General features: G+C 40.1%; 1 protein-coding gene across 1 annotated transcript in view; it reads right to left on the bottom strand.

Moving 5' to 3' along the window:
* The window catches only part of LOC135247738 (polypeptide N-acetylgalactosaminyltransferase 2), a 109506-nt gene that overhangs the window by 12705 nt on the left and 82207 nt on the right, over positions 1-14594 (bottom strand). Inside the window, exons 4-8 of the mRNA XM_064321529.1 lie at positions 7650-7748; positions 6730-6797; positions 6299-6364; positions 5280-5401; positions 4055-4142 (exon numbers count right to left, since the gene is read on the bottom strand). Of these exons, the coding sequence (XP_064177599.1) occupies positions 4055-4142; positions 5280-5401; positions 6299-6364; positions 6730-6797; positions 7650-7748 (443 nt within the window). The remainder of the gene's footprint in view (positions 1-4054; positions 4143-5279; positions 5402-6298; positions 6365-6729; positions 6798-7649; positions 7749-14594) is intronic.

Here is a 14594-nt window from a genome sequence, read left to right as displayed (position 1 = left end):
GTTAAGTTAGCTAGGATAAGGTAATCTGTGAAGAATATAATTAATTTAATGCAACGGAATGTGGTAGTCTCTACTGCTAATATCTTTTAACTCTAATAAGCCCAGTCATTTGTAGAATTCGGAATTATTTTATTAGCTTTGGGCATCACATTACATCAGTGGGTAGTGCGTTTGTCTATGGGACCTTTAGACGAGTGACAAGCTTGGGTTCAAATCCCCAATCCGACTCAGGCAAACTTCTAACTCATTACACTTTATTTGTCATTCACGATAAAGAAAAAATGACTGAATCCATTCCCGTTTCTTTCAGCTAGGACGTATAAGTGTTGTTTGCATGTATTTATGTGTATACATGTCTCTCTCGTAGCCTAAATTTATATGCATTACTATTACTGCTTACTCATAACAAACACAGTACGAAAAGAAATTATATCTGTACAAACATGCAAAGTTGCTCGCACATACAAAACACTGTCTATAAGTAATTAATTCAAACTTGCTAAATCTAGGCCTGCCATTAAAAATATTGAGATCAAAATTACGCAAAGTTACAAGAAACAATATTGGCTATCTTAGCTCACACAAATTAAAAAAGCTCTATTCCAATGCAATGCTACCCAATGTTTCCTAAATAATTTAGATTTTAAAATACATTCATGATTCCAATAATTAATCATGGTCTAAAACAAAAACCTGCACCCACACAGGCCCTTTTTGAATTGAAGACTGAACACCCATTCTTTACACGGATGCAGTTTTTCTTTTTACTGCAATGATACTCAATCCTGGTGCTGAAGAGCCATAAAGCCTGCTGGTTTTAGTTTTTTCCTTAAGGTCAGTGACCAACTCAGACCAATGAAACCAGGTGATCTGAATTAACTGAGTAATCAGTTGATTAGTTGCTGTGCTGTTCTGAGTTACAATGAAAGCCAGCAGACCCTGTGGCTCTCTAGGACCAGGAGTGAGAGCCACTAGCTCAAAGATATGCTTTTCATAGCATTTAAACTTCCATCAATGTTCACTTTACTTCCTGACTTCCCCCATATTAGATCAATTCATTGTTTATAAACGTCTCAATACTGAATTGTATGAATAGTCACTTCACCGTGCGGTTGGGAGTGCCTATGGAGACCCCTTAAGGATAATCATTTAAATACAAGTTTAAATCCCTGAAGGTCACATGGTGTAGACAAACAGGTGGCCCTAATTGGGATGGTATTACGGCTTTGTGGGGCATACTACATACCTATAGAGCACCAAGAGTTTGACACTTTTCAGGGATTTCTACAGAAATAACTGCAATGACCACAGACTCACAGCCCTTAAGCACAGTAACTTCTGTACCTTCTGACCTCTGATGTAGACACATAGAATTCAGATACAACTTCACACATCCACACAATGAAGCCCCAAACTTGGGTTATTTTGCTTTTTATCCTTTTTCCTGCTGACTTCATTATCACATAATGCTCCAGTTCCACAATCAATAATTCTTCTCACAGGGCATTTAGCTACATCCACCAATTACATCATCCAATCAAAGTACTCTGATGGAAGTAGCCAACTGCAGGATACTCGGATACACAGGCAAAATGTACATATCAGGAAGTGCACATGTGATGCTATTTCAGCGAATGGAACATGCTTTTAAAATTAAATTGTTGTGGTTACTGTCATGACCGCATTCTCTTCAGATGGTAATGTAAGGTAAAACTTTGACTGCCCGTGGATCTCTGCCTGCATTCAAGTGGAGTTGTAGAGATCAGAAAGCTGTAAACACAGCTGAAAGGACAATTGCTCCACAATCAAGAGATTGCCGTGGGACAGTCTCGCGACCTTTTTACCCCACCAACACTTGTGACCTGCAGGAACAAGGATAAACAGATGACCAGGACAGTGTCTGTTTGCATGTCGTAAAAAGTACCCACAGTCACTGTTAAGTCAGACAGGAACCTGGTTGACCTTTACCCACATTATGGACTGATGAAAGCATTATATGTATGTGCATGTGAATAACTGGGAATGGTATGATACATGTGGTGGACTGTGAATAATATCATCTGAAATACTGGGGATAATGTATGTTGTAGTGACATGCACACTGAGCTGCTATAAGATGGTATAGGGAGGTTTATCCCAAGTGTGTATTGCCTACATAAGTGTTGGGATTGTAGAAAGACCACCACCTTGGGACTCCATAGAAACGTATCTCAGACAGATAAAAGCATACAGTCACTTTCCATCATACAAAATATCTCATTACTGTCACTAGATTTTTAATGGTTCCCTTGTGTCCATAGGGGAGAGGGAGTATACTTCCTATAGGAGAGTAGTAGAGGGGGAGACTCTTGGTGGTGTGGAGGGTGAAACAATTTAGGAAATATAAGGTAGCACTGCGTTGGTATAGAGCTTCATTTGTGAGAGCAAAGATAGCCAATCATGTTTGTTGTAACTTCATTGCCTCCTTTCGATATCAATACATTGCACAGCAGGCCTAGATTGTGATCTCAGGTGATGTCTCAAATTCATCAATTTTACCCTGGGAGCTTAAGATGTGGGCCCAGGAGCACAGGTGCACCTGAGAGTCACCAAGTTAGAATGCTAGTTACAAACTGAGACAGTGCACTTTTCCGCATACTGTATTTGAAATAAAACATTTGAAAGCTCTTCTATTACTCACCTATGGCACTCACTATGATGCGAGTATCACACATAATCTTTGAAGAAGAAAAGTATTTCTTTTTTTAGAAACACTTTATAACATTTACCATAATCTGGGTACCATTTACCATAATCTCAGGAGGTAAGAGCGGTTGTCTGACATTCGGAGGGTTGCCGGTTCTATCCCCCACCCTGGGCATGTCAAAGTGTCCCTGAGCAAGACACCTAACCCATAATTGCTCCCAACAAGCTGATTGGTACCTTGCATAGCAGCCTTTCACCGTTGGTGTGTGAGTGTGTGTGTGTGTGAAAGGGTGAATGAGAGGCATCAATTGTAAAGCGCTTTGGATAAAAAGTGATATATATGTGCAGTCCATTTACCATTTACTTACAGTACAAATGATCAGATTAAAAGCATTAACAATCACAGTGCAGTTCAAAGACATTGGCATCAGGATTAATATTAAAACATGATTAGCTTCACACAGAATAAAAAACAATTCACCACCAGCAAGAGAGAATTCTGTAGAACAAATAAAGATGTCTGACAGGGTTTAGGGCCCACCAACAGACATAGCAGAACATCATTTTCAATACCTTCCATCAGCCTTGGCCTCTTTTAAAATCCTACGGACAGAATAAACAAACTGAGACATGGTTCCAAGTGGGTCCGAGTTCTCCCCGCGCAGGGATTTCTCCCATCAGCAAAGTTCTCCTTGTTCTCACCCCCTGTACTTTCCCTCAGCGCCACAGGGGGGCAAATCACCCCTGTATCACCAGCTGACTCCAGCACACTGCACCTCAAGGGCCATTCAGATGGCAGCTGAATTTTATCTTGCTCACTTCTTATTTCAGATCAGGCACTCACCCTGAGGAGATAAAGTGGGACAGATACCCTGTAGGATAATTTAACGTCCCTTTTCTGGTTGCTAGAGCAACACACAGGACCCAGACAAACTACTAGTGTGAAAACCTCAATGTCTTAGGAAGACCTGGTAGTCCCAATAGGACACCGATAACACTATGCAAATTTAATTTCATTAAAAAGCTATAAAGTTTACAACTGTACCACTGTGGAATTTGAAATGCTGCACTACTTTTTACCCTCCATTTTGTGGAAATCAAACATTTCAGCTATTCCAGCTACTCAAAACAGATTGAGTAGCTCAAGCGTGTGAAGGATTTTGAAGGGCACTGTACTGTAAAATGTTCTCAGGAGTGCATTTGCTCTTTTGCATTTTCCTCAATTTACCCTCACCTGGCTCCCCAACAACAACAAAAAAATCGATATTTTTTGGGCAGAGTGAGATTTGGTTCGTTACACTTTGAGATCCGCTCCCAACAGCTCTGCAGATCTAAGAAGATATTACTGTTCCATTTGGCACAGACTCACCTCCCTTGAGATCTGCAGAAGCCCCAACGTACTGGAAGTTATCCATGTTGATAACGTCGATAATGGGTGAGACGACGCGCGTCTTATCCTGTGGAGAAGAGCGACGAGTTAGCATGAGAGGAGGACAAACTTTCCTGAGAATAAAAAACGGACGCTCAGAAAGAAAAACAAAGCAGACAATGATGTGCTTGTTTAATTGTCCTTTGAATGGTGTTGCTGCTGAGATAATGCGAAGTCCGATTGCTAAGTTTCCTACTTCACAAGGGATTCTTCACAACTCTACCTAAAAGTAAACCTACTGTAAAGCTCTTTCACAGCTTTAAACAACCAGGCCACACTTCAGTTGTTCTTTTATTGCACTTAACTGCTGGTATAATGACAGCACTGAATCTGTATGAAATCAGATGAACTTCAGCATGAGTTATTACCAAAAAAGGTCATATTGGCTAAAGCTGGATGGATTTTAGATTTGTGATGTTTCCAGAGATTTGTGATGTATGCTACATAAAGTATTGTATTTGTATTTAGTTTTCATGATCTTCCTGTCACAGCAAAGTACACTATAAGACCAAAAGTATCTGGACACCCCTTGGTCTGGGGCTGTCTTCCATGGTTTTGGCTAGGCTCCTCAGTTCCAGTGAAGGCAAACCTTAATGATACAGCACGCAATTACATTTACAGTTTTAGCATGTTTCATAATGATAATGCCCCCAGGCACACAGCAAGGTCCAAATAGAAATGGTTTTGTCGGGAACAATGTTGAAGAACTTGAATGGCCTGCACAGAGCCCTGACCTTAACCCCATCCAACATCTTTGGGATCAATTGGAAAACCTACTGCGAGCCAGGCCTATTCGCCCAATCAGTTCCCAACCTCACTAATGCTCTTCTGGCTGAATGGAAGTAAATCCCTGAAGCAACGCTCCAACATCTAGCATAAAGCCTTGCCAGAAGAGTGAAGGTTGTTATAGTAGCAAAGGTGGACCAGCTCCATATTAATGCCCATAGTTTTGGATGACATGTTGGATGTCAAGTGTCCACATACTTTTGGCAATGCAGTGTAATTCAGTGTTTTTATGACAAATGCTTTTAAAAACCTGAAAAAACATTGATTAATAATATTGATTAATAAACTGTCACTATCATTGCTAGATGGTCTACTGCTTAGACACTCAATATGTAATTTGACAAACGTGGGAAGAAGTGCATTGTGGGAAGTCTCTGACCTCAGCCACTCTCTCCAGCAGGGGCTCCAGCCAGTGCTCATTGCACTCGCAGTGGCTGTCCAGGAAAGTCAAGACCTTAGCCGTGGCGGCGTCTGCTCCTCGTACCCGAGACCTCATCAAACCTGGGGATCGGAGAAAAGTACCACTCAAGGAAGCACACTGACCACATGTGACTAGTGACAAGTGAATGGCGGATGAATTTACAGAAACTGGACTTCCCACTTACGATACGTATATAACACAGTATTCCATTATCATAGACAATATGGAACATAAGTTACATATATTGGGAAAAATATTATCTACATATTTTTGAGGTGGGCTTAATTTGTGTTTTTAAATCAAATAATGCATTTTAATGTCGGCAGTGTGAAGCTTCCCAGGTATAAGAATTTTTCTGGCTTTAACATGCATGTCTGAACCAATGCTTTTGTAGTAAATTACAAAGCTTAGAGAAGTAAACACATAGATGTCACAGCAGCCACCCTTAAAGGGTTTGACAAAACGGAAGCATGTCATTTCAGTGTAAATAACATCAACCTACTTCTCAAAAACATAGTTGTCTCATGAGTTGAAATAAGCCACACACTGAGGAGATATGTTGACAATGTTCTTGCATAAGTTCATCCGCGGTAGTATTTTAAAGGGAAACATTTCTTATATTTAGACAACTGGTTCTTGTCACTGAAGAATTTGGATTTTTAGCATCCTACAGTATTCAATCAAAATTATTTTAGACTTATTATTTTATCTCATGTACCACTGCGGGATGCAAGACCGCAAATAAGTGAACTGATCAATTAATTTCATTCATGTCACCGTACATACTGTATTTTATAAAAAAGAAAACATGAAAACTCACTCAAATTACTTGTACCACTCACTTTTACTTGTATTATTTGTAACACAGAAGCTGTGCAAAATACCATGAGCCCACAGTACTCAGTTTGCTTCAATATGTAATAACAGTGCACAGGAAAAGTGCTACAGCTTTGCTGTCAAGCAGCAGGTCCACCCACCTTCTCGTCTGTCATTACGAAAGACTCGTACTTTCTCTATTCTGCCCAGCAAGGACCCATCTTCCGCTGCAGAAACGAAACAATGAGTGTTGCTCAACAGACAAATGAAGGTTATTATCAGCTAGCAGGTGTCACATTTTAGCTTCCTTCACAAATCCCCCTAGTTTCCACCATGTTCAAGGCATACTTAAAGCAGGCATGTCTCAAAAGGCAAAAAATCTGTCCTTATTCACAGAGCTAAACAGCTAAGCGCAAACATGCCAGGTAAATCTGACAGATGCAGCCTGTTTGTTTAAAAGAGTGTAGGAGGGAGACTTTCACCCATAATCCAAGGCTGCTCAGGGCTAAGGACTGCGGCCAGAAAAAGACATGGCTGCCAGTTGACAGAAAAGAGACTTGTCAGATGTCACAGGGCTAATGGTACCACTTACGGTTGTCGCTGTAATCGTCCACCAATATAATTTCTTTGACAAGGTGGGGAGGGCTCTTCTTGAGAACGCTAGAAAGAAATGTAGGGTGAGACACGGATGGATTGTTGAATCACAGTCACACTTGACTTTAATGTGCAAACATATGGATCACAATTTCAGCAGCACTTCACTCTAAAGTGATAAAATACTGGCACATGGTTTAAGATATCATTTGGTAAGCACATCACGTTATAGATATAACTTGCAATAAGGGACAAATAAGGCAATCACAACTTTTGCAGAAGTGATAATAGAAAACATTTTACAACTATTTCTGAGTGTATTCCATATGTGCAACAGATAAGAAGGGACAAAAATACTTGGTCCTACACAATACTGTACGAATATGGTAAACAACAAAGTGCACTAAACCAGACAAACTACTACCTAGCCCAGTGCAAATGTGCTAATGTGATTGCTTAAATCTTAAATATCAAGAAATATCATGAATATTTTCCCCTAAAAATGATCTAACTTCCTTTAAAAAATGAATAGCAGGCTCCATTCTGCAATGCAAGAATGAGTCATTTATTTTGCTGCACTTCAACAAGAACCACAGCCATCAACGGCTCGTTATTACCATATCGTGCACATCAATGGTTGATTATTACCACAGTTAAAGTACAATGGCATGGTATATTAGGGACACTGTTTCTAAGAGTATAAATGATCAAAAAATACTTCCTATAACTACAGGACATGTTAGCTTAGCGTTTTCACAATTTACTGATTAAATGCATCCAGATTTGCTTATCACTGCTTCAGGCTCAGCTAACCAACTAAACCGAATCCTATGTCATGTAATGTTTGTGACTGAAACTAATCCGAAACGAGTGCAGTGGGAAACGGATAACTGGCACTCATCGACAGACGGGCCTTACCTGATGATGGTGCGCAGGAGGGCCGACCGAGCTTCATTGTGGAAGGTGATAACCACGCTGGAGGCCGGCAAGTCAGTCTGCCACAGCTTGTGCCGACAGCTGAAATAGATAAGAGGAGGAATGCACGCTAATTAACTTCCATAGATGAGATGCCCTGTAACAGAGGCAACCGATGAAGCTTTCAATAAAGTAAATAAACAAGCGATGGATCAGTCGATTGACAAAAGCTGCCCCCTTTAAAGACCTGAACACGTTATCCATTATGCTACTGATTTTGCCAAAAACATTTCTATCTGAAAACCCAGTTCCATGTGGAAATTAGTACAGACCAAGAATAAAAAATCTTGACTGCTAGAATTGAATTCATTAGAATGTTTTAGCAAAGTACACATTTCCCTACATTAAACATAAATCCTTAATGCATTAAGCACAAGGTGTGCATGGCATATGAACTATAAAAAGAAGAAGTTCCGTGGCCATAATGGAAGAGGAGTTGCTGGCTTACAAGTCGCCACAATCAGGACCAAAGAGAAAGCACACACCACCGAAGTCTTACTGACGCGGCACAAGTAAAATCCCCCTAGGGAAGAGATTAAGCTGAGCCGCGGAGCACAGGGGAGATCTGATTGACAGCCAGTTGAATTTACTTAATACAAATCTTAGCAAAGACCCCTGGAAGGTTAGAAACTGACAGGGATGGACTAGTCTAGCACTTAGGGGAGCCTTGTACAGAAGGGCAAGCAGTGGGAGTCCATGTGTCAATGGCATTGATTGCACAGCCACTCCTCAGCCAGTGTGAATCAGTGTGGTAGCACGTGCAGAGTTCTTGATAGAGAGGAATCTGCCGGCCAGTGCTGCTTCCAGGTGAGGCTTCTATTTCTGGGGCTCCATTTTCCCAAGCTAGCTCCCGAGCAACATCACCCCCCTCGCTGCAGCTGCCTTTCCACAGATGCTGTTTCGGTGAGCAAGATGTGCTGTCGCATTACGCATCCCGATTATGGTGAATAGGCTGTCAGTGAGCGATCGAGTGGAGACTGAGGCAGACTGTTTGCAGTCTCGCCGAGCCTCTTCTCCCCGGAGCAGCAATACACTTTTCAGAACTTGCAAAAACTCAAGCACTGCACAGTTGTGAATTTTTTTAAATGAAAATTAAGATCTATAAGGAAAACTATTCAAGAGAGAATGTTTGTTGGACATAAAAATCTATTTTACTGGTGTATATTCATATACAGTCCGTTATGCTGCGGGGGGTGGGGGGGGGCCTTCTGCCTGACAGACAGGTACGCTTGATTTGACATGAAATGAGGCCAATCTGCTGCTGTTGAGAACTTTGTTACATTAAGAGTGCCTATTAATTTATTGTATAGTCATGTAAATGTCCAAAATGATATGATAGCAACATATAACTATTTTATATGTAGATCTATTTCAGGCAGGGAATTTCGCTTTAAGTATCCAACGGATAATGGTGTGAATCTAAAAGCTGGGGTTTGTCCAGATATGATATTGGTGTAATGATTTTAATTGCATGCCAATACATGCTTCTATACAATCTGGCTTATATTTTTACGTGATAGTAAAAAACTCAATACAGAAATCCAAAAAGCCAATACAGCTAGAATCAAGTAGCTACAATTGTAACTACTTCATTTTACAAACAGAAACTAAACACATGGTACTGGAAAACGTAGGCTAGTTAAGGTAGTAGCTCTGCCCAACACTAGATATAAAACTCTACTACACACACAGAGATACACAAAAATGTTGGCTAGTGGTTATAAGCAGTATCATTAACTAGACTCAAAAAATAAATGGTTGGATTTACTAAATAAATAAAATCGTTGAATTTGCTTAAGAAAATTATAGACATGCTGCACGCAATTAAGTATATGTGACTTCTTCAACTTAATTAGTTTGTCCTACCATTCTTAATAACATTGCGTGCAGCCACTACCACCCCACAACCACCACCCCACCAATCCCTAATATGTGAATGTTTCCCTCCTTTTCAGCTGTTGACCAATAACACTGTAACCATCTCCTAAACTTCTCTGATTCTCAAAGGTCTGGGAATGAGTTTTTTGTTAAAATTAGGAGACTGAACATTTTGATGACTTTCTTCACTAACTGAACTGTTCTCTTTTGGTTTTTTTGAGGCTGTTTGCTTCATTTTTTCTCTGTAACAAAAATGACATACAGTGGCATAACTACGTGGTATAACCACACCATATCACTATACAGGGAGAAGCACAATCTGCATAATTCTTATTCATACTAATGCGATTGGTCTTGGTGAGTTCTACTCTGCTGGAAAAGTGCATTTACATTTCCACTGTTTTCATGTTCCACTGGCGACGACTCAAATTATTCCACGCACACTCTGTGAAGCCCTCTGCGGCAATTCCATTCTTAAGAGCTTTTTATGAAATAAAATTTGATTGGATTCTTGATCTGTGTGTCCCTCTGCGGTTCCTCCCAGATGGACACAGCAGAGCAGCTGTTTTTCATTACTGAGGATGCTCACATTCCACTGACTGTGGGCCTTTCATCACAAACACGGTGGAAATATGCCAGGGCTAGGAGAAAATGTTGAGGATGTGGCCTTCTGGGCTGTCAACCTGAATTTCAGCAGTTATCCTCCGAGTGCCCCAGCATGCTTTCTGACTTCAGCGATTCTTTGGCAATCGGCACACACATGACTAATTACACAATTAGGGCTTACAGCCTCAGAGAACTAATTAAGGCTTTTAATGACATTCTTGTAGTTTGAGAATCAGGAAGACAGAATTCAGGAAACCTACAATAAAGGTGATGGATGCATATTTAACTTTAATTTAACTAGCACAATAGACTCACGGCCCAGACATAAGAATAAATTGACCATATATTAAAACATTAAACTAAGCAACAGAAAAGCACACAAGATATTATGAACCTGATCCATTGGAAAAGAAAATATGATTCAATCATTACATTACATTACATTACAGGCATTTGGCAGATGCTCTTATCCAGAGCGACGTACAACAAAGTGTATAACCATAACCAGGAACAAGTATGACGAAAACCCTAGAGAGAAGTACCGGACCAAGTGCAGGGAACAACCGCATAGGCCAACTTGGACCCTGAAGGTTTAAACTGTTTAACACTAACACAAACGAGAACAGCAACAACGCAGTCTATGCAAAAATACAAGCAGTTGTTAAGACAGGTGCATTAACTAAGTCACCTACAAAACAGCTACCTAGTTACAACCCTAAGCTTACAGTCATTTACAGGGAGGTAGGGAGGGATGGGGAGAGGTGCAGCCTGAAGAGGTGAGTCTTCAGTTGTCGCTTGAAGTGGGTCAGTGTCTCAGCTGTTCTGACCTCCACGAGGAGGTCATTCCACCATTGTGGGGCCAGAACAGACAGGAGACGTGTTCGGGAAGCGTAGGTGCGAAGAGGGGGAGGTGCCAGGCGTCCTGAGGTAGCAGAACGGAGGGATCTGGCTGGCATGTAGGGTTTGAATATCTTGTGGAGGTATGTTGGGGCTGATCCCTTGACTGCCTGGTATGCTAGGACCAATGTTTTAAATTTGTTGCGAAAAAAGCCAAAATTCCTGATGGCTGTCAGGGTTTTTCAAGTTTGTAGTCTGCATGTAGAACACCTCTCTCAGTCTGGAATGTCAAAATGTGATTCTTTTCCAGACTTTGACAAGGACTGTCACTGAATATAAAAATGATGAACTGCACATTAAAGAAAATGTCAAATGTCTCAAATGTCTTTGGATCAATGGAATATAGCTGAAAAAGTATTTCCCGGTTATACATTGAAATAGAAGCTACTTGCCAGTCTCTGAAAGAAGAGACGGTAAACTATCTGACAATAATGATTAAATTTAGAGCACTGAATTATTTCATTTAAATATGTGACATTTGCAGGTGTTTTTAAAAATGTATTTATGTGCCTCTGCTGCAAACAGCTTCTTTTGCCTTAGAATATTTTTTAACAATATAGAGTAGACTGTCCATTTTAAATCTATATTTCAGCTTTCCTCAAAAAAAAAAAAACTATTTTATGCATTCTTGTTTAACAGTTGAATTTATTGCTGCTTTGTCTAATAAGCAACAGTAAGTTGTCATTTTTCTCATGTGCCAGAATATATGGCAACTGAACGATTACTGATTTAAAACAGAGGCTCCATCAAGTCTTTCTGTCAGAGGACTGAAGTACATGTGCAATAACCCATAATTTTCTTTTAGGCACTGAGATATGTAAAGAAGTCCATTACAGACGCTGTGAGTTAGAGGGATGAGGGTAAGAACCCATTTGCTTCATGAACACACAAACACATGGTCAGTGGAATGTCCCTGTTCCACTGAACACTCATTGTCATGAAACGCTCTTGCCTATGTCTCAAGCTAAACGTGTGTCAATACCTAACAACACTGTAATTGTTTTGGCAAAACACAACGTATTCACGTGTGCATCAGTGGTTAAATTGGTAGTGTGGCATAATGGTTAGGGAACTGGGCTTACAACTCCAAGTTGGTTGGTTCAATTCCCAGGTGGGGAAGTGGTATGTCCCCTTGAGGAAGATACTTAACCTGCATGTGTATGAATGGATTGTATCGTAAAAGAATGTAATCTGTGCTAGTCACTCTAGATAAGAGTGTCTGCTAAATGGCTCCAATGCAATGCATGTTATTAATCAACATCATGAATAGGATTTCAAGATGGTGAAAGTGATAGCCTTGTTGCAGGAGCAAGGAAATCACCTTTTGTTTGAAAATGATATTACAGTGACAATACTGTGGCACAGCTGGAAAAACTCCAGAGAAACATAGCACTGCCCAGCCGATGTACGTTTCAGAGGGTGGAATTCAGTTTTCACTACAGCTGGAGTTTGTGACCGGGATGGCACATGGGCTAATATGACTGGGCATTCTATATTCAGAGGAGAGGGAACTGGAGGGAGCTAAAAATATCATATTTTGTAAAATTTTCTGAACAAATCACTTTTGCATCTCAGTTATAATTCCAATGTATGTTGGTATAAACAACTTTGTTACAGTACATAATATCACTTTCTTGAATATCCACATGACCTCAGAAGGTTAGTTAAAAAAGATAATGAGACTTTTATTTCAAATTATCTAAAATAGTATGATAAATGGGAACTGACTTTGCTTTTTTTAGTTAAATTAAAGAGAATTAGCCAAATGCACTTGTATGTGAGTTTACCAGGAAACTGTGTAACATACGTGAAACAAACCACAGAAGCCCACAATGATCTGCCAAACATGTTTGATTTGCAGGAGACTCTGCTCAGTCTCATTAAGCTGCATGGCAAACACCCAAAGGCGACATTTCATTAAGATTCGTTGACTTATGCCAGTTAAGGTAAAATAAATGAATAAATAAATACATAGACCATGTGTCCCCCATGAGAGAAACACTTGGGGGGAAAAAGTATTGTTTAAACAGCGAGAGATCTCATGGACTTAAAGCAACAAGGATCAGCAAGAAAAGAGCAAACAAGGAATTTGGCCCCTAAATGGGTGCTGATCAGGCCCAGCCGACTGACTGGGAGTGGGGGGTGGTTCCTTCAGTGCTCACACTCCAAAATTAAAACCTTAAATTTGACATAAATGCAATAGAGTTTCAGCATTAAACTCAGGGTGTAAACATAAACTACATATGTTTCTGAAAGGTCATCCGAAATGCTTTGGAGTTAAAAATATACAAGTGCAATTAATGTAAGAAAAGTTTAATCACATATAACATTCTTGGCCTGCATCAGATAAACAACAAATAATTGGCTGTATGGCCCTGACAGTGCTCAGTTCTCAGTACCAACTCAGAGGTAAATTATTAGCACATAGACAGCAATACCCATGAAGGACAGCAAAGACTGGTGTAAATTGATAGCAATTCATTTTTTGCCATTTACAGCCTCAGACAACTTAGTTTACATTGCACAAACTGTATTATCTGTTTATAAAGCAGCATATCTGTTGAGGCACTTATGTTTGAGTAGCTTACTCAGCAGGTATCAGCAACATTGTCCAAACCCAGTATCCAAACACACAATATTGTGGCTCCCACAGCCATTTCACATTGTGATACAGAGATGACCCAAGGGCCACAGAGACAGAGGGCCAACAGTGGCTTAACAGTTAACTTCCCTTCATATCTCACCAACTCTAAAACATGTACTTCTTGATTGGGGAAAAACTACTGATACACAGAGCTGTTCAGCTATTTTGGTTTTTAGAACTAATCCTTTTTCCAGGATGCCATCCAACTACACCAAGTCATCTGTCATAACAGGCTTCACTGCTTTTCAGATTCTTAAAAGTCGGTGTATTAAAGCTGTAATTTGAGTCTAATCAATGGATGTACATCCTTGGCTACTGGATCAGAACACTGACACTGACAGGACATGAGCAGTTGGTATATCAATGCTCTTCTCGCTTCACGGTTAGCATGATTTCCAGGAAGAAGATGGTGTTTTAATGACAATGCAGAAAATTTTGGTCAGATAATTTAAAAATAAATGCATTCATGTAATGCATTTTTTGTCTCAGAAGGACAAACAGACTGAGTAAAATTTTTTTGGAGAGTACAGCTCCTAATAGAACACATGGTTATCAGGACTCACATGAATCATGGGGCTGGAACTGAGGTACGTCCATAGGAAAAGAAGGTGAAAGATAAGGCATTCACTTAGATTTCTAAGCTTGGGAAACAAATCAATAAAAATCAATTGTAAAGATAGGAGATGGTAGATACCTATGGATGCACACCACATAGACACCTAATTAGGAGCCCACTTATGCGGCACATTCCTGCATTCGTGATTGGCCTTTGGCTGCCCACAGGCTTGATTGAGATTATTTCAAGTTATATTTCCTGTAGGGAGAGTACAAATCATTTTCAGGTGAGTAGAAAGCCAAGCGAA

This window comes from Anguilla rostrata, chromosome 2 (genome assembly GCF_018555375.3).
Source record: "Anguilla rostrata isolate EN2019 chromosome 2, ASM1855537v3, whole genome shotgun sequence".
In the NCBI taxonomy this organism is placed as follows: Eukaryota; Metazoa; Chordata; class Actinopteri; order Anguilliformes; family Anguillidae; genus Anguilla; species Anguilla rostrata.
This window is presented reverse-complemented; position numbering and strand designations above follow the sequence as displayed.